General features: G+C 44.7%; 1 protein-coding gene across 6 annotated transcripts in view; it reads left to right on the top strand.

The window, feature by feature from the left end:
• The window catches only part of NBEA (neurobeachin), a 449,525-nt gene that overhangs the window by 97,625 nt on the left and 330,968 nt on the right, over window positions 1-20,932 (top strand). For 5 of the 6 annotated variants that reach the window (XM_028526291.2, XM_036011184.1, XM_028526290.2 and 2 more), the window contains 8 exons: window positions 410-1,420; window positions 3,504-3,718; window positions 5,892-6,045; window positions 10,087-10,095; window positions 12,347-12,527; window positions 13,537-13,667; window positions 15,132-15,239; window positions 20,316-20,481. In XM_028526291.2, coding sequence (XP_028382092.1) covers window positions 410-1,420; window positions 3,504-3,718; window positions 5,892-6,045; window positions 10,087-10,095; window positions 12,347-12,527; window positions 13,537-13,667; window positions 15,132-15,239; window positions 20,316-20,481 — 1,975 coding nt within the window. The remainder of the gene's footprint in view (window positions 1-409; window positions 1,421-3,503; window positions 3,719-5,891; window positions 6,046-10,086; window positions 10,096-12,346; window positions 12,528-13,536; window positions 13,668-15,131; window positions 15,240-20,315; window positions 20,482-20,932) is intronic. The other variant, XM_036011183.1, reaches the window with a different exon arrangement.

Below are 20,932 nucleotides of genomic sequence, written 5' to 3'. Positions count from 1 at the left end.
AGTCTGTAAGTATATATATTTACAAACGTGTGGGTTTTTAAAACCAGCTGTTGAAACAGGCACATGTGAGCAGTGGGTGGTGAAACTGACCTAGTGATAGGACTTGGGGGCTGTGTCTCAGCCACGTCTCCATTTCAGCTCAGTTACCGCAAACAGGCAGGTGTCTGGCTGGCATGTTGGGTTAGGGTGACACTGGCATACCTAACCTGAAAGAGCAGCTCCCTTGTTTATAAGTTTAATGTTGTCAGTTCACTCAACTGTATGTCTTTGGACTTGTAAGAAGTCAAACTGTTTTTGATGATCATCTCCAAGCACTTGGTGAAACCAAGCATTTGTCTTAGTATTAATACAAACTGGGTTTGAAACCTTAATTTTTGGTTCCTTTTTTTTTTTTAAACTTGTTCCTTAGGTCACTTATGAAGCGCACAAGGAGTACCTGGCCAAGATGTACGAAGAGTACCAGCGACAGGAGGAGGAGAACATGAAGAAGGGGAAGAAAGGGAGTGTGAGCACCATCTCCGGGCTGTCCTCGCAGGCCACAGGCGCCAAAGGCGGGATGGAGATGCGCGAGATCGAGGACCTGTCCCAGAGCCAGAGCCCAGAGAGCGAGACGGACTACCCCGTCAGCGCCGACACGCGAGACCTGCTCATGTCGGCGAAGGTGTCCGATGACATCCTCGGGCACTCGGGCAGACCGGGGGGCGGCGTGCACGTGGAAGTGCACGACCTTCTCGTCGACATAAAAGCAGAGAAGGTGGAGGCCACCGAGGTGAAGCTGGACGACATGGACTTGTCCCCGGAGACCCTGGTGGGCGGAGAGAACGGGGCGCTGGTGGAGGTGGAGTCCCTGCTGGACAACGTGTACAGCGCTGCTGTCGAGAAGCTCCAGAGCAACGTGCACGGGAGCGTCGGCATCATCAAGAAAAGCGAAGAGAAGGATAACGGCCCGCTGATAACGCTAGCAGATGAGAAAGATGCACTTCCCAACAGTGCGTCATTCCTCTTTGATAAAATACCCAAACAGGAGGAGAAACTGCTTCCCGAACTTGCTAGCAATCACATTATTCCCAATATTCAGGACACGCAAGTGCATCTCGGTGTTGGCGATGACCTTGGGCTGCTTGCTCACATGACCGGTAGTGTAGACTTAACCTGTGCAACTATCATAGAGGAAAAAGAGTTCAAAATCCATACCACCTCAGACGGCATGAGCGGTACTTCCGAAAGGGACTCGGCCTCGGCCTCGAAAGGGCTAGCGTACGCCGAGGTGACAGCCGCCGCTCTGGAGACGGAGCCTTCCGGGAGCAGGCCCGCGCCGAATGCCGACGCAGGAAGCATGGTTTCGGACACCGAGAGGTCCGACGACGGCAAAGAATTGGGAAAAGAAATCCGAAAAATTCAGACCACTGCTACCACCCAAGTGAGTGAGTTCCAAAACTGTATCGAATAAGGGGTTAGTTGTTTTATCAAAGCCAAGTAATTTCATACCAGTCACAGCAGGCTTATCTTTAAATATGGTACTGGGTTGGCCACAAAGTCTGTATGGTTTTTCCATAAAATAAAAGACATTTTATTGATCTGGATATTTTGAGTATGTTGGCTATCTCTTCCCGAGTGGTAGAACATTCATTGTTTGCAGTTAATGTCTCAATATGATCACGGTCAACTTCAGCTGGTCTGCCCGACTGCGGAGCATTGTCCAGCGGGAAGTCCCCAGCACAGGACTTCACAGACCGCTTCCGACGTGTTCAGCCACTCAGAGCCCCTTCTCCTTTCACCGCCCACACCCTTTTCTGTGCTTCAGTGGCGTTTCTACCTTTCTTGAAATAATAGAGCACATAATTGGCCAAAAATGTTACATATTCCCGTACATATTCAATATTAAAATGGCTATACAAAATTCATGGATTTTGATAATTTTTTAATGCATGCTGATATGACAGCTGTCACAATCTAACAAAATTGTTTCAAATGAAGTTAAAGACAACTAAGCACGACTAGAACCATCCTATGGGAAAAAACCAGATGAACTTTTTGGCCAACACAACGTAAGACTATTTTGCAGAATTGAGTTGTATGGTCGTACATATAAAAGAGGTCTAAAATATCTGAATTACATCCCTGGTTCTACCCCATTCTGCCTGTGTAACTGCTCTGCCTCTTGAGGCAGGCCTGAACTTTCTTCAGCAGAGCAGCAGGTTGTGCTGAAGCGCAGCTCCGAAGGGTCTGCCTGTTTCCATTATTTTATGGCTCTGTGACTCATTTACACATTTTGTACTTGAGATCTTCATTCTGAATACGTGGCTAATTGTAACGTTTTACGCTTCAGGCCCAACCCTGTTGCATGGCTGTAGAACAGAGGCCTTTGGAGCCCTGAATGAGCTGGTGGTGACGGAAGGGGATGGGAGCGGCACTCACCAGGGGCCAGCCTGCCTGGAGCCGGCCCCTGTGCTCTCAGCCCACGTGGCCCGGGGAGGGGCGAGGCGGCCGGCTTGCCTTAGCAGCGAGCTTTTGCTCTTGGACCGTGGGCTGGAGTGCAGGACCAGGAGAGGAAGGCTCTGAGGCCCAGGAGTGAGGGCACACCAGGGCCCTGGCTCTGGCCTCACCTGACTGAAGCTCACAGTGGTTGATGTTTTCTGATACGGATCTGAGTTGTTGAGCTTCGAGTTTTAAGACTACTTCCTCATTTTCTAGGCTACATAATTCCACTCTTACAATTAAGAGTGGAAGAAAACTTAAATTTACCCCTACTGCTTGTTTTGTTCTCTGGGTTTTCTGCTCACCTTTTAATGTCATCAAAAAGGTTTAATGTGTCCTCGTGTAGAAAGGAAACCGTATGCGTAACCGGTGTCTGCGCCCTAGCTGAGACTCCTTCACAGCGGAGTCCGTGTGTGCAGGGTGCCCTGCGGTGACGGTGGTCGGGGCGAGAGCACGGAGCGAGGCGTGGACTCGAAACCGAGGAACGCGCAGTGCGTCCCTGTGGAGCACGGCCCCGGGCTCGTCTGGGTTCAGTCAGACGCACGGGCACGTTTCTGGCTTCCTGACTGTCCAGTGCATTCGTTTTTCTAGAGGGAAGTGTTGGGAGGGAAATAGAGTTCGAAGTTGCCTTGACTCCGATCAAGTGCCATTTATTTTGATCTGGTGTCTTTAATCACAGATTGTTGGTGATGTGTGTCTGTCTCCGTCACTTTGAGTCCACGCTGGCTTCTGACGGAGGAAGCCTGGTCCTGTGTGAAGGCTCCGGGAGCAGGGTGGAGGGGCCTGGTTTTCAGTGCGCGAGGTTTTCTCGCCCGGTCTCCGAAACTGCCCAGGAGCAGTCGTCACCGCAGCCGTCTCCGCTCGGGCTCCTGGTCGGGGGTTGCCGGGCGGACAGGACCTCGGGCGAGCTGGCCTGCCTCAGTCCCATGCGCCAGCATGCCTCCCTCCCTCCTCTTTTGATGGCTGTCACTTTGAAATCAAGAGTTTCTTGGCGGCCTACAGATGCTCACCATGTGTTTCTCCAGGCTGTTCAGGGTCGGTCGGTGGCACCAGAGAGAGACCTCCGAGTGGACTTGGGGTTCCGGGGAATGCCGATGACGGAGGAGCAGCGGCGGCAGTTCAGCCCCGGCCCGCGCACCACGATGTTCCGCATCCCCGAGTTCAAGTGGTCTCCCATGCACCAGCGGCTGCTCACCGACCTGCTGTTCGCCCTGGAGACGGACGTGCACGTGTGGCGGAGGTAGGCGGCGGCGTCTCCGTGGGGCGGCGCGGGCGTCTGACGCGGCGCGCACTCCACGTCACTGGCAGCAGCTGATTCAGGAGGGGATTTTATCATTGCATAAGTCTCACAGGTTAAGTTTATTAAAAATAAACGAAGTTTTTTACGGAATCGTAAGTGTTTTTGTAAAGGCTGTAAGGCCTGGGCCTTATAGCAAAAGGTATCCAAGAATTTTGGCTTGAGTCAAATAAAAAGCAAAATTTTGAAATCTTGCATTGCCTATTCTGTGTAAAATAGATTTAACAACAAAAGTTGACTTTTGGTTCAAAGAAATTTCCACAGTTTTATCTTTTCTTTTTACATTTAATAGCACATACTAACTTTATTCTTGTTAATAAGCTTGTATACATACATATACTGTTAAAGTAAAATTTAAAATCATCTTATGATGTCTGTTTTTAGAGACTATATCATTTAGGTTAGTGGGTATCTATTCAAATAGACTCATTTAAAGAAAACCAAGTCTATGTAAATTAAATCATTACCTCGCATCACTTTTAATTTAATCCTCTAATGGCAGATACACAGCCGGTCAGGTAATTATGAGAGTACATCGCCTGTGCGGTGAGCACGTAGATTAGGAGGTGGACGGCTCTCTGTGACAGCGTCCGCCACGCCCGCGGGGCTCACGTGGCTTCCCTGCTGCCCGGGATTCTGCCTCTAAGGGGCAGGGTGGCTGCGGCAGGTCCCAGCCTGGGTCGGCGCAGGACTCGTGCCCAACGGGAAGGCAGGCCTCTTCCCTCCTCTTCCTTCTCCTCCTCCCTTTCTCTTCCTCTCCCCCCACCCCCGTTCTCTCTCCTCTTCCTCCTTCACTCTTCACTCACCTTTTTTTTTCTTTTCTGTTCTGTTTTAATACAAGCTCCTCAGGAAACTCCCCCCTTACATTTCACATGCCAGCAGCAGCCTGTGCTCTTCTGTAAGTCAGTCACCAGCAGAAGGCGGTGGGGTCATAGTGACCGGTCTACACAGAGCAACTCTGCCAATAACCTAGCAGCCCGGGCGAGGCCAGCCTTCCGTGTACCCGCTCGAGTTCAGTGGCAGGACGAGACGTCGGTTGTGCTGGTCAGGAAGCAGTCCCCGCCTGCCCGGGTGTTCTCACTTCTGAGGCTGCTGCACACTGCGTCCTCAGTCTGCCACGTGCAGAGACCGGGTCTCTCTGTCCCCGTGTCGAGCAGGCCGTGTTGCCCAGGGACACAAACAGGGAGCCTGGAGCGCCTGAGACACGTCGCTGTTACCGCGACTGTGGGCGCGTGGGGACGTGCAGTGCAGTCTCCTGAGCGTGACGTCCGCGGCTTCTCCGCGGGGCGTCCTCAGTGTCCTTCCCTTCAACGTACTGCGTGTCTGTTTCCTTTCAAGGGCTCTCACAAAGGTTCCCAAGTACTGTTTTATGTAGTTTACCATTTTTAAGATGGCACTTTATATTAGAACAGGGGAAAACGTGCTAAGATGTAAGATACTTTAAAATTATAAGAAGTTGAGACTCATTGACCTAAATCTGGTCATGGAAGAGTACCCGCCCCCCTCCATTAGAAAATAGCTCCTGTTCTGGACTGACAGTGAACTACAGCGCTGCGTTTCTCCGAGTGTCTGCGTGGCACGTTTGTGTGGGACGCTGCACTGCGACCCTTCGAGGTCTTTCCTCTTTTTTATTGAGTGAGTCCTTGGAGTTCTGATCCGTCTGCACTCACTGCCATGTCCCTTTGGTGGTGAGCGATGGGCAGGTGCAGTGTGGCTGGTCGGTCAGAGGCCCGGGTGCTGCAGAGCGGGGTGGAGTCTCCAGTTCACTAGCCCGGTCTGCTTTCAACACGGCGTGAGTAGCTCTGCCTAGTGACCATCCCAGCCGAATTCATGGACTCAGGCACATGTCTTTGAGTCGAGCTAACACACTGTATTTCTTAAGGAGAAACAAAATCCTAGGTTAGCACACTCACACATGCAGTAACTGTGTAGAGATGAATGCTGCACTTTCAGTAATATAGTATGCCAATCATACATTACACTGTTTTCCAATAACTCCTTCTTAAATTTGCCTAGCTCTTCATTATTTGTCACTTAGAAATACTACAGATGTCTAAATTTCTTATTGTTGAGCTGAGGAAGTGTTCATTTGTATTTTGTTTTTCTGCCGTTTTAGCCATTCCACAAAGTCTGTAATGGATTTTGTCAACAGCAATGAAAACATCATCTTTGTACACAACACCATTCACCTCATTTCCCAAATGGTAGACAATATCATCATCGCTTGTGGAGGGATCCTGCCTTTGCTCTCGGCAGCCACGTCTCCCACTGTAAGTACTTGGCTGCCACCTAGTGGGTATTTGCATGATCGCATGACGGGGCCCGGCCAAGGGGTCCCCTTCTGTGGCAGGTCCCCAAGGCCTGGGCTGCAGGGACAGGGTCCCAGAACTTGGACTCTGTCCGGGGTGGGCTTTAACAAAGCATGTTCATCCACGGGGCCTTGGTCATGTAAAGCTGTATTTATAAATACATATTTATCTTAATTTATCAGTGCTAGGTTCCAGCTGTGTGTATTTGTAGAAATATTTCACTGGCAATTCTGATGTGTACGTCTTAGAAAGAGTCACAACTGTAAATGATTTGCTTTATTTTGTATATATTATTTATCCCTTCAAATGTATTACCAGAAACTGTTAAAATCCTTGTTTTGTAAATCTTGAAGCTCTGGATACAAGTATATGGTTATTGTCTAGTAATTAGAGTCATGAATCTAAATTTAGAAAAAAATCATTATATATGCAGTTTCATGTGATTTACTTGAAATACTATTTCTAAACTTACTATTTTCAATGTCATCTAGGAGTTTAAGCCATCCTGTTCTCTGAGATTTGATCTTGAAGCCAGCAACTTTGCTTCCAAGAGAACCAAATTAATTAATTAATTCTGGGAGCATTTATTTAAAACTTAGGCATTTTTATAGAAAAAGTGCAAAATATATCATTTTATGCTATCCTGAAAATTTCACAATTAACAAAAACATCAAAACTTTATGCCACTCACATGGCATTTAATAGCATTTTTATCTGGTTTTATTTACTGCCTCAGTATTTTAAAAAATGTATATCTTTGTCTTTATATAAAACACCGAAATATATTAATATAATAAGGTTGAAAAGCATTTAATGCTAATTACTTGTCATTTAAAGTATAGTAGGTCAGTGCTAACTTTATATTTTAGTTATCACTTTAAAATATATCTCTGATCCATATCAAAAAATTGGACTGCACAGCTGCTTACTGAGCTGGGAGAGAAGAAAGCACTATGCTTGTTCTCTTACCTGTGCTCTGGCCATGATATTGGAAGCTCACCTGTAAGCCCCCAAATTAGCGTATTTCCAGAGAGACACCTATCTTGTTAGTATGTGTTTTACTTGGTGAGGCAGTTTTCCAAATTGGTCTCTGGCTTCATTTCATCATTAACAAGCTTTTTCTACATGACTCTCTTTCTCACTTCACTTTTGTCATTGCAAACCACTCCCAAAACAACTCTGAAACCTAAACATTAGCAGCAGAAGATTGTGTCTCCAAACTCCTTCCTTCCTCTTGCAGGCACTTGCACTTCGGTTTCATCTGTGGATCAGTTCAGGAGGTTTATTACAGAGACAAGCATGGGTGTGCGTCAGGGCCGATGCTTAGGGCTGGGACGGAGTCACGGCTCGCCGAGGACGTGGAGGCGGGGAAGGAATGGTGCATGGTTGTGTGCGATTTCAAAGCTGCGGTCTGCTGCGGCAGGGAGTGGGGTTCTGTTGGTCGCGCTTTCCCGTGCATCAGAAACTGCACAAATGAGTGTTTTCCTCCAGGCACTCTTTTCACCATGTACATTTTGTTTTATATCTCACACTCGTAAATGATCATTTGTTGACGAGAAATTTTTAAAGCTTGTATTAAATTTCCCATTAAGTATATTGTTTTAAAATTTCTGTAGAAAAAAAATTGACTTCATATAAAGGTAGTAGGTAATAAAATTTGCATAGATTTCAGATACTCATATTCCTAAATAGTCTTCCAAATTTTAAAGCTGAAAGATTTCTGTAGATAGGGAACATATTAAATTAATGAAGTGTGTTATCAGTAAACATTATAATGTACATACCATTTTATTGCCCAGATTTGGTTATTTTTATTTTGTAAGGAAAATACAGTAAAGATACTGACATTTCGAGGTTTGATTTCCAAACTTATTACCTGTGCAGTTTGAGCAGTATATTTTGGGATTCGAAATTACTTACTGCCTAAACTGTTCTGAAAAGACTTGAGAATTCATGCAGCCATAGGAACTTTTCTTCTTCGTCTCTGTCTCTGTATGTTTGTTACTTTGGCCCACAGTGTGGCTGTGGCTGTGGCTGTGCCTGGGCGTCCCACGCGGCTCATTCTCTGCCCTTGGAATACACGGCCCTTGGGAGCAGCGGCCCGACTGTCCTCCCTCTCGACCCGGGGCCCCGGGACTCGGGCTAGTGCCGGGTTTGTTCCCCGTCACTTGGTTGGGTAATGCTCTTGCTAAAATGGTAGCATGGTCACGGGAACACGCTAGGAAGAGGGAGGCAGGATAAAGAAGGAAAGACTGAAATGGTGTAATCTTTCTGCCGACTCTTTCTGGGGTTGCGTAGTGTCAGCCTGTCTCCCCCCCGGGGCCCTCTGGGAGCACAGGGACCCCCCGAGGGTGATGTCTCTGCTGCTGCTGCTGCTGCTGCTGCAGCCTGCCACGACCCCTGCGTCACAAACCCTGCGCTGCTCGCTCAGGCCCATCTTACTTGTAAGGAAGTGTCTTGATGAAGACCCGAGGGGAAAAGAGAAGAGTTAGATGACGTTTATGTCACAGTGAGCATCTCGAGCTTAATATTCCTGGAAGAACAGGACTTGATTGGAGTTTCAGTTTTGCCTGTGTTCTTTAAAATCACACGAGGCATAGAAAATAAATTACGAAATTAGTGTCAAGTCTCTAAGTAAGACCAGTGGTTTTAACTTTAGTATCTGGGGGAAAATGTAGGCCTCTTAGTATGTATTTGACCAGTCGTTGTTTTAAGGAAGGAACATTATTTTTGTTGTCGTTGTGGGCTTTCTGGAGTTAGTCTTCGAATGAGCAGCTAGTTGAGTCCTCCCGTCCTCCCTCCCTGGTGCACGCCGGCCACAGGCGGGAGCAGGGCGTTGGAAGAGAAAGCAAACTGAAGCGAGGCACGCGGGTCAGCTGTGGCTTGCGGAGTCCCTTCCTGGCTTCAGGTTGGCTGTTGGACCAGCCGTCTGGACCTGGGGAGTGTTCAGAGTTGAATCCAGTGTCACCGGTTTCCTCTTCGCTGTGTTAGGAGAATAATGGCGACTGCCATTTCTGGCTTTCCCAACAGTTTCGGAGTCTTAAGAAAGAACAACTTTTTCTGTTAAAAAGTTACGACAAAGTCTTCATTGTAATTTGTGATTTCTTACTATATATTTAGTTAATAGACTTGGGAACATTATTAATTTCTTTGTTTTATCTCACGACACTGATCAGACTTTCGCGTTCCCAGGAAGTTTTCGTGCATGTTTCTTTACAGTGCATCACACACGTACATGGTGTCTTTCGGAGCTTACTCTCACACATACTGGTTTCAAAACCCGGAGGTTATGGGCAGTCAGTGATTTTATTGTGAACCTTATTCTATCCAAGTTTTTGAATATGTTGAATGTAATTCTTACAAGATCCTGAAACTGAGTAAAATACCCACGTGATTAGGCGAGTTTATATGCAGACCTCAGTCAGTATATCAGCAGATTATTTCCCAGCAGTGGAACGTGGTCTTTAGCTTAAATCACTCAAGTATTTCACTCTTTAACTCCTGGGAGTTTTCGTCTACACAATGGGCTCCAAAATAAAACATGATTCCTTAAATAAAATTCTAGAAGTTTGGTATAGTTTATTTTCCTAAGTCATTTCTGCCTATATCAGTACAGAGTTAGGGCTTTTATAGAAACATTATATTAGTTTCTTTATTAAATGTTTCCTTACTCATCTGCTAGGAAAAGACACTTATTTTACAAAACAGAATATGCATAGTTTCTAATACATAAACTATATTAATGTGTGTGTTATTTGGTCAGAGTTATTCTAATGAAGACAATAAATGGAAGTCTGAATATTTGATATTTAATCTTAACCATTATAATATATAAAATGAATACATCTTCTGAGAATTTTTGCTTTCAATAAAATAATCAAATATAATTTTAAGTATATTATTTTGTGTTTCAATTTTACATTGCATTTTTATTTAATTTTAATAATTTTCTTTTCTTCTACTTTTTTGGTCTGTTGTCTGTTTTGTCTGATGCATGTCCAGGGTTCTAAGGTTAGTATTACTTCATTAATTTTCAGGGTTTTATTTTTAAATTTTATTTTTACTTTATGAAATTTTTGACTTGGTTATATTTTGTGTTTCCATACCATCTTTAACATTAGGCATGTCTTAGTTATATTTCAAAAGGTTCCTTTAAATGATTATTGCTTTTAGTTCATTGATGAACTACTATTTTATTACCCACAACAATGAAGTATTGTCATGTAGTGAAAACAGCAGTATTTCAGTCACATGTACAGTCAGATATGAGCTGGTTCCAGTGAAAGAAAGTTGGACGCAGTACGTTATTTTAAGAATGGGAATAATGATATGTGAACGCTATTTGTTAAGACTTTTATGTTTGTTATAACATTTCATCAAAATTACATATTTTATATATAATGTAGGAAGATCTCTTTTAGGTTATGCTTTGTGTTAAGAATGCTTTTTATTTTAAAATATTTTTTGTTTAGTCAACAATAACAGTTTGACAAATTATATGGACAGCTAATAATTCAGTTTATAATTTCTGTATATAATTCACTCATTTAAATATTAAAGCATATTTTGAAGGTTAAGTCTTGTAGATCCCAAGATGCAAAGACTGTTAACAAAGTGAGTTAGAGTTCTAATAATTTCAGGAATTCAGAATTACGGGGAATTTATTTGAGAACATATCTGTGGATATCCTAATATTCTAAATTCTTCAAAAGTTACTCAGAATATTTAGTAGGTCTAAGCAATGACCAGATCTTCCATTCTATTATAAAAACTCACATTGATAACTGTGATTTAAAGGTGGTTTTATATAAAATGAGTTTCTTTGCTTTTTATTATAATCTATTGTGTTGTGGTCACAGATTTTAAATCATGCTATGAAATGGCATTGTATGTGAATGCAGTGCTAGGAAGCAAGCCTGCATTTTGAAAATGGTAGTAATGAATTAGTCATTCCTTTAGGTCATAGATACTGCATTGGCATAATGTAAACCAACATTGAGAACAAAGTTTTGAATATTTTCAAGCTCATTTTAGAAAGAACCTGCCACGGACTTGATGTTAGCTGGGAGGAAGACAGGTGCTCATTCTCCACGCAGAAGGAAGCTGCCGCCCCTTGCTGACGCCCGTCTGGGCACAGGGCACGCTGAAGCTGCCGCTAAAGAATAGCCTTGCTTTGTGCTGACATTGTCACGTCCAAGTGAGAAGCACACGTTTAAGTGGAGGAGGGCACACGCAATGTCAGAACAACTCGTGAAATTGCAGCTGAGACCTAGCATATATCCTTACTTCGTAGTTTAATTTATTGTTGGAAGAACTACCGCCAATCAGTATGGCTAGCAGGCCTTTTTTTAGAAAGTTGAAACAGCAAGCAGTATTTCTTATTTTTAAGCATTCCTTACGTTACTCTGCTCTTTGACACATCGAGAAGACGAGGCCTAGTCACAGTGAACCAGAATAATGAAAATGTTATGTAGTCAGCAGTGCAAACTAAAATAAGATATGTTGCTATTGCTTGTAACATCCAGTTTTGCATCTTAAGAAACAGAACACTTGGTAACTTTCCCCTTGAAAGCAGGGAAGTGTGTCACCACAATGTTTTAGTGAGAGTGTGGCTCCATGAAGCTGGGTTTCTGCTGATTCTAATTTTTGCTAGTGCTTACAGCTGTAGGAGAAAATGCTCTTTCTCATATTTTTATCTTAGATTTTTACTGTACTTTTGAGATGCCTAGCAGTTTTAGTTTGTTCTGAAAGGGGTAAGGAACTGCTGTGCACTCGCAGTTGCCACCGGTCTCGGTTCGATGCCAGTGGGCGGTGTCCCATCGTCCCCCCTGTTGCTCACCACACATCTGTGGAAAAGGAAAATCGACACATACTTCTTTATAAACAAGGGCGAGGATTTTAGGCAAGAAGTATGAATTTTATATTTCTTAACTAATAAAACACAGAAAACTAGTATAAATATGTATGTGCTGTTATTTCTAAGTATTTTTGCAAAGTGATCTTCAGTTTGGAATGTAGTTTTTACAAGTAATGACATTGAAATCTAACATTGGTTTAAAAAATAGATTTTTCCTTTATTCAAAGATAATTCATAGGTAGACTAATTCAGTTTGGTATCCAGCTCTTACGATATATTAAATTGGGTGACACTTTATAATTTACGTGTTTACGAAGTACACTAATTGCACTGAACTGCTCTTCACCTGTGCGTGCACGTATTGCATTTCCCAACGTGAGCGAGCCTTCAACATTCTCTTTAAAGACCGAGTTGGAGAACATCGAAGTGACACAAGGCATGTCTGCGGAGACAGCGGTGACCTTCCTCAGCCGGCTGATGGCCATGGTGGACGTGCTGGTCTTCGCCAGCTCTCTGAATTTCAGCGAGATCGAGGCCGAGAAGAACATGTCTTCCGGAGGGCTGATGCGGCAGTGCCTGCGGCTCGGTGAGTCTGCGCCCGCACAGGAGCCCCTGCGGGCGGCTTCGCTTTCTGCCCCGCTGGGGTCCCGGTGAGGACCGCGTGAGGGAGAGGCGGATCCAGTGACCCCCGGGAAAGCACACTGTCTTCACGTGAGACGTGTATAGAGTTGGTCATCTCAGATGGACTATAGTTTGAAGAAGTAAATGCAGTTTGAATCGTTTAAAAATCTGTAGGACTGTAACACTTTTTATTGAAGTGACTGTAGTGTCAATCATCTGTTAACTCTTTTTGGGTGAGCTGATACAGAAGGCAGCTGTCCTGGGCCCACGCACACGTCCCGGCCCTGAGCACGAGTTCTGTGCGCAGAGCGCTGGCAGGCGACTCCACGGCCAGCCTCGCCCTGCCGCTCTGAGCAGCCAGTGTCCTCGGAGCAGCACCTGCGCGCCTGTGCCGGTGCCTTCCGTTGTGTGGTGAAGGAGCGGGGACTCAGACTGGGGGCGCCTCCGAGATCGGGCCGTCCACTGCTGCGCCTCGCAGCTGTTCACAAAGAGGAGCTGGCTCTGCCCCACGGAGGCACAGACCCTCCGCCGCCGTGGGGACGTGGCTGTTGGGATCTGCGGCCGCTGCCGCCGGGGTAGTCAGCGTGGAGGGAGAAGCCTCGCTACTCCAAAGCGTTTGTCAGATGCGCTGTGCTCCTGAACAGGTCCTTGGTTCGGGGAGTCCAGAATCGGGAGCGCTGCGGGGTGGGCTGTGGGAGAGCGTGATGGGGGCCTCGAGGCCCTGGCAGCATTCTGTTTCTTTAGCGCAGCAAAGCGAAGGGGGCATTTTGTTTTAATTTTTAACTTCACATACGTTTTATATGTACTTGTCATTACTCTATTGCATCATTATAAAGTATTTGTTGATCTAGTTGATTTTTAAAATCATAGTGGGATGGAGGACGGGGACAGAAAGACAAAAAGAACCTAGCAACTTTTGTCAGCTTGTGGGAGCCAACTGTTCGCATGAGTAATAGGCTTGTGCTTTTGGGCAGTTTGCTGTGTCGCCGTGAGGAACTGTTTAGAGTGTCGGCAGAGACAGCGGGACCGCGGGGGCAAGCCCGCCCACGGGGGCAGCAAGCCTGCCGACGCTCCCCAGGGGGGTACAGCTGCAGCTGCAGCCAAGGTAAGTCAGTGCTGCCTGCGTGCGATACAGTACGGTCTACTGTAGGTTTGCTTGCGTTTGCGGCCACACGGCTCCTGGCGCTGCCTGGTTAAAGACCGAGGGCTCTGAAGTCAGGTGGCCCCGGGCACCAGGGCTAGTTCTGCCCTTCAGGGTTGCGTTACCAGGATTACTCAGCCTCTCCAAGGCTCGAGGCTTTGGTTTTTAAATGGAGATACTAAGAACTTCTACTTCATAGGGTTCTTAACACACATAGATAAGGAGAGATGGTACAGGCATTTTTTATTAAAAAAATCTTCACAAGACTCACATTATGGGTATAGAAACACTTTATACAGTGGTGTAATTTTAATTATAAAATGGTACAAATATAATTTTTTTGTTTATGCTATAAAGTTTGTATGTTTCATTTATGCTGTCAGTGTGTCATTTTCTTTAATCACTCTGGGATAAATATAGCTGGACTCTTCAGATAACCGCACTGAGGTTTGTAGGGTGTTTGGAATTGCAGTGGAAACCGAGTACCTGTCAGCCTTCCAACACCCGCGGCGTTGCTGTCCTGCGCCACAGCGCAGCCTGGCGCCTCGCTCGGGGAGTGGCGGATGGCCGCGGCGGTCCGTGGAGAACTGGGAGGAGGCCTAGGAGGCCTGCTCACTTTCAGTGAGAGGAGCAGCAAGTCAGTCTCCTGGCGGGGGTTGTGTTCGCACATCACACACCTTGATCTCGTTTGATTCATGCAACCCTGAATACACTGTGTCCACACGGTTCTTAACGTGTTCTGTGAGTGAGTAAGTGCTAGATTCCGTTTCAGGGAACTTGACCCTGTTACTGGTTTGCTGTGTGACACAGTACATAAAATTGGCCAAAGTGTTGTATCTTCGACTATATAGAGATTTTTTATGGTAATAATCTTTAATGTCTTTTGGCTTTAATATTAAAGATGTGTTTGAATTTTTTTAAGTTTACCTTTTCTAACTTTTTGTAGCTTATGAAATACACATAAAATCTCATACAGTAATTTAAAATAACAATCTCATATGATGAAAGCATGCCGGCTAAATGAAACCCAGTGACTCAGAGAGATGTATTGACTAGAGGTGGGGAGAGTGAGGCTCGGCACGGTTTAGGAATAAGCCCAGGTCACACGGCAGCGGTCAGAGCCCAGATTGTCTGAAGCCCACACTGCATCTGTTTTCTCCCACTGAAAAGCCGTCTCCCCTGCTTTTCTGAGTCTGTGGTGGTCGCTCTGAGGCTGCAGAACAGGAACACTGGCACCAGAAGTTGACCGGAGTGTAGGAGAGCTGAGAAAGCATCTGATGACAGAGTGCTGTTGTTGTTAACTGTTACCTGGGGGTGAGGAGGCAAAGACAGTGGGCGATTAAATGCCCAGATTAGGAACATTAGAAATGACAGCACTGTGTACGTTTATGCATTATGCTGGCTTTTTATTTTTAATTTATTTTTCAGACTCCTTTAGAAAATGTTCCAGGCAACCTTTCTCCTATCAAGGACCCCGACCGACTCCTTCAGGACGTGGACATCAATCGCCTCCGTGCCGTCGTCTTCCGGGATGTGGTAGGTGGTGCCCGCGTGACTTCCCAGGAAGGACCTTCCGCTGCTGTTTGTGTAAAATAATATAAATTTTGTAAGAAAGCGGGACAGTAAAACTGAAGGTCCCAGAGTCGGGAACTGTGGGGTTTATAATGTAATTCTGTTTATAAAACGGTTGAGTCCCGGCTTTCTCTGAGAGCTTATTGACATGTTATTGTTTAAATTTGTGAAATTTTGAAGTAAGTTGTATACATACCAAGCAAAATTGTAATTCATTTTATCCTGATTCACCTACTCCTCTTTTTTAGTATCACTTGCTGCATGGGTAGGTACTGAATAGTTGTTGTTGTAATTATTCCTTGTGTTATGGGTAAAAGGGATTGATTCATTATGGTATTACTGGCACTCGTTTTTTAGGGGATGCAGTTGCTTTTGAAAGAAGGATATGCATTTAAAACACATAGGTACCTTCGGAAATTGAGTTAGAAGGGGAGCTTAATAAGGCTGAAGAGCGAGGCAGCCCGAGGAGCCGGTCTCACCGAGCACGTGGATCACAGGAGGGCGGGGTCGGGGCGAGCGTGTGGGCGGGGCTCTGCGCACCTGGGTGGCAGCACAGCACGGGTGGCTCCGCGGAGCAGATGCAGCACACACAGCGCTCCTTAACGTTGTTGTTACGGGCCAGCCCCTCGGGGCTCTTTTTTCTTTTTTTTAATTTTTATTAAAATTATTTTCTGTTACAGTTTTCATTCAGTATTCATTCAGGTATACAGCATTATTTTAGTTAATGATTCATGAAACAAGAAAGTTTATGTTGTGAATTTACACGTGATTAATTGGATAGAGTACTTTGTACTTTACAAAGTGGCTAAAAAGTCATACAGCATCCTACTACATGGTACAATATACAGTAGAAAAATCATCACTTTAGTATGTAGTAGTTCTTGTAAGTCACTAGGAAAATTATAAACATACCAACACAAAAATAGGCAGTGGACATAAAATATGAGAGAGGAGGTAATATGATAAAAATTCAGTATTACCAGTAATCAAAAGAACGCAAATTAACAACACAAGTCAGATAATTTTACTATTAGACATAAGAAATGTAAAACGAAGCGTACCGGCATCGCCAGGGCCCTCTGAGTGGGCTCTGTTGTGCAGCGCTGGGAGGACTCCCCGCCGGACAGCCTTCTGGAAGAGCTGTCTCCCGGAATGCGTCAGCTGTCTCCGTGGATGGTGGCGCCCTGTGACCCTTTCCCCAGGAAGAACTCGGAACCTCCCGTGCTCACCGGAGGTTCCTGCAGGAAGTTTGACAGCGTCACACATATGCAACAGGAGAGTTTCAGTCCGATACATTCTAGTATATCCATTCAGCAGGAAGCTGTGCAGCTGTTAGAATCATATTTTTGAGGGGAATTTGGTGACATGGAAAAACACTCTTGACACATTTTAAGGGAAAGCAGCAGTGTGCCACGGTGCTTCTATTTCACAAGTGTTACGTCTGCGTGCTGCGTGTGTGTGCACACATCTCAATTTAAAAATACCAGCCTAACCAGTGATTGTCTCTAGGCTAATAGTTTTTATTTTGCACTTAATCCTCTTATACTTTTTTGTGCTGTCAAGGTGTCTATATTAAACCCATACTGCTTTGTAATTAATCAATGATAAAGGAACTTTCAAAAAATAGGAGATAAAACATGGTAGCCTAAAAACTGTGATGCAAGAATCTCACCATAATCTGATTTGTAATCTAGACTTGGGAAAAATCACTAACAATGGAACCATTTAGAAGTGGAAATTATTCCTCCTGAAAAAAAGATTTTGTGGAAAGAATGTTTTTTAAAATGAGGGATGATTAAAACGAGGGGCATATCTTTATTTCTAAGAGGCACCATCAGACCCAGCAGGTGTGACTCTGTGTTTAGATTGTTAGTGAGCTCTGTGTCAGTCTGTTGCGGTAGGTTGGGGTAACTTTGCCAGCAACTGCAGGTGTTCTCTGCAAATGTGGTGGGTGCTACGCCACGGTGCTTCGAGCTCTCCCTGGGGGCAGGTACCCCATGGCCCCGGGGGTCCCTGGCGGAGCCCTCAGGACACCGCAGCTGTGCTTCTCAAGCGGACGTGTGTGGCAGACACCTCCATGCCTCAGACACCGCCGTCTGTCCTCCTCGGCTCCCAGGGAGGGCGGAGAGGTCGCTGAGGGTCACACAGAATCCCGAGATTGATCCTTCCACAACATTCTCCTTTTCCATCACTGTATTTCCTAGGTTCCATGGCACACTTTTTCTCACTTTTCTATAATCTCAAATTTGAAAATGTTTTACAAATGATATGTTTTAGAGTTAACCACAGATATTATGCTAAAAATTTGACTTGTAAAGTTTTTTGAATCAATAGTCATTTTAGTTGCCTTCATTTAAAAAACAAATCAGATAAAAATAGGTTTTCAAGGAAAAGTATGTGTAATACACATACACCATGTATATATATGGGTATAGAGCAGATGACTAAGTGATAGAACATAACCTTGGGGCCAGAAAACTGTTCCTTCGCCAGTTGTTTTGCTTTGTGAGTGTGTGAGTGTCTTAGTAAGACCACACATGCACACGCACATACTCTTAATCAGAGATTAAGGATTCTCATGTTTTTCAAGGATTTCTGAGTGTTGTTAACCCTGAGAGAAAGTGAGTACCAGCTGTACTGGCAGGAGAGAAATTTGTCCAAGAATAAATGTCCAAGAATAAATTTCTTCCTTGTTCTCATTTGTTTTCTGTGGTGAAGACATTGCTAATTTAGTCACATGAGCTGTTTAAATCCAAGGAAAAGATTTGTGTGACAAAATTTGCTATGTGGTAAAAAAAAATACAGCTTAAAAAAAACTTTGTTTTCAGTGTTTCCCAGTAAGCTAAAAATGAAGGAAATTTATTATCCTAATTTGCCTGTACCCAAAATTATATAAAGTAATTTTAATCCTTAGAAATTGAATTGCAAGTTTCCCAACGTCGTGGTTGAAGCATTACAACTTTTCAGGGATTTCAGAGTTAATTGTATAACTGACACAATATTGAATAGTGGAGAACCCCATTTCTGAAGCAGATGGGAGGGACATCATGAAGTTCATGTCTTCATAACAGTAAAATGCCTAAGAGAGTCAATTAATCTGTGTAAAACTTGAGTTCTCCAGATGTTCGACCTCTAAGTAAATTGTTACTCTTTTTCAAAGACAGCTGGGAATAAGCGGCGCAGCCAGTTTGCAGATCTGGGCTTGCAGAGCAGAGGTGGCGCCTGTGTGCCGCGCGTGAGGGAGGGGCTTGAGGTCGGCCGGGCGCAGCAGCCGCGGTCTGCAGCTCTGCAGCTTGGCCGTCGGCAGTCCTTCCTTGCACGTGTGCTTGTTCAATCCTTTCGGGTACCTGCCTGGCCCTGCGTTTCCAGAGGTGGAGCTAGAAGTGTTGGGAGAGCCTTCTGGTCTGCCACAGCTTGGGCTGCATTTGCATTTGTTCTTGGTCGACATCTTTTGTTTTCTGATTGTACTCATATCCTTTATAATAACCATGTAAGCTTTGATTGTCCCCCTTTTCTGTATATTTGTTCCATTAGCATTGCAATGCAAGGAGTATGCAGTTTAAATACTTCATAAGAAACTGTATCTCCAGAAAAGCTGTCACCCGTGGAGTGCAAAATACTAAATTCCTATTTCAGAACAAATTTATCTATTTTGGCCATTTTTTCCATTAACTGTACTAATTTTGCTTCATGGCATTAAACCATCAGTAAATATTTTTTGTTTACACTCTGTTCTGACAAAAGCACATCATTTATTTTTATTCTTTAATCTTTGTTTTTGTTGTTGACAGTATTGCAGCCGTCCTCGTTTTTCCCCCTCTGCCCCCCCGCAGCCCCTCTCCATCTGGCTGCCACCACACTGCTGTGTTCGTGGGGCATGCACTGTTCTTTGGCTGGTCCCCTCACATTCACATACATTTTGGATTGTGTTTACGTTGCACTTAAACGAAGTAATAAATATGACGTGCCCATTAACAGTTACTAGACTTTAGTGCATGTTTGTTTTTCATCTGTGGGGCACAGCAATGCAGTTTTGGTTTGAAGTATCACTTTTGCCTTGCTTAGAATAAAGCTTGATAACCATTTATGTGCAACTCTTTAGATATGGCCTACTTTGGACGTGGGCTTAGAGACCATATAAACCTGCCTGCTGGGTGGTTTTGCCCTGATAGAGGGCTATCTAGGCTCGTGGGACACATCTTTGAAGGTAGCACGCAGCTCCCGGCCCAGTGGCCGCCTTCCCCACGGGCCCGCAGGCTGCGTGGGGAGCCACTGCCTCCACACCAAGGACGCCGGCCTCCTCCAGGCCTGGCAGGGCTTTGCTGGTCCCCTCCGGGCGGGCCCCGCGTGTTCCCCAGCTCCTGCAGCTGCTGCCGTGGGTGCTGGTGGCGTTTCCCTGGTGACTTCTCCAGAGCAGGCCAGTGGGATTACGACGACTTTGTGAATGTCTGCACAGGCGGGGAGGGCCTCCGCCCTTCCTGAAGCTGCCTGGTGCCCCTTCTGGCTGCTGCTGAGCTCCGTGAAATCTGGCTGCTGCTCCCCAGCCCTGTGTCCCCCATGTGTGTTCAGCCTCCTGCGCAGACAGTAACAGCTCAGAATTGCACGGGTCCCAAGGACCATTTTACTCTATTAATATTTTAGAGCGTTGGAAGCTGCTTGTGTAATTGAGATGTTAAATTACTCTTTTCAGCTTTGTGCCATCTGCCTAATTTTTCATGTGTACACTTTTTTGGAAGTAATGGATAATGATAGTGAAAAGCACAAAGAGTAAAATTTTGTGACATATTGAACAAAATTTTAACATTTTCATTTTTTGGAATTATCTTTCAACCTATAACTCAGATGGTATATTCCTGGAGTTTTATGCAATATTTATACTTAAGTGATAATGAGTAACAATGTATACTTAGCAAGTTTTAATGAAAGTTAAATGTCATAGTTTGCCTTTGTAAAGAAAGTGGAATAGGTACAGTTTCGTGCATTTGAAGAAGTTTTACTTTAAAATTTTTGAACGTTAAGTCTGCTTTTCATTCTGCCCAGGACGACAGCAAGCAGGCGCAGTTCTTAGCTCTGGCTGTGGTCTACTTCATCTCGGTTCTGATGGTCTCCAAGTACCGCGACATTCTGGAGCCCCAGCGCGAGACGGCGCGGGGAGGCCCGCCGGGCAGAAACATCAGGCAGGAAATCAATTCGCCCACTAGTACAGGTACTTACCATTGCCTTAGTCACCATTGGATTTCCATTATCGTTTACCTTCTTTTTATTTCATTTTTACATCCAGACTTAAACTGATTCTGTTCATAGTTCCAAGTAAGTGGTACACAAAGGCTAGTTTAATATTCTTTAATCCCTCAAAAATGTATGAATGGTATTTCCATGATATTTGCTATATTCTCATTCTTCAGTGCATTTTTGGTTTTAGTGTTTTACATTTATTAATACAAATGTATACTATTTAACATGCAAGTAACTCATGCAGTTTGAATTTATTACTTTTTAGCTTTATAACCATCAAACTAGGAGGCCCTTGTAGAGCAGTGTAAGACTAACACTAAGCCAAAACACAGATCTTTATAGCCAAGTTCAAAGCTAGCATCCCTCTTGCTTGCTCGCTTTTGCTGTGTAGTTAGTTCAGTATTTAAACATCCCTATTGTAT

This window comes from Phyllostomus discolor, chromosome 11, assembly GCF_004126475.2.
Source record: "Phyllostomus discolor isolate MPI-MPIP mPhyDis1 chromosome 11, mPhyDis1.pri.v3, whole genome shotgun sequence".
Lineage (NCBI taxonomy): Eukaryota > Metazoa > Chordata > Mammalia > Chiroptera > Phyllostomidae > Phyllostomus > Phyllostomus discolor.
The sequence above is the reverse complement of the archived record's forward strand: the minus strand, read 5'-3'. Positions and strand labels throughout refer to the sequence as shown.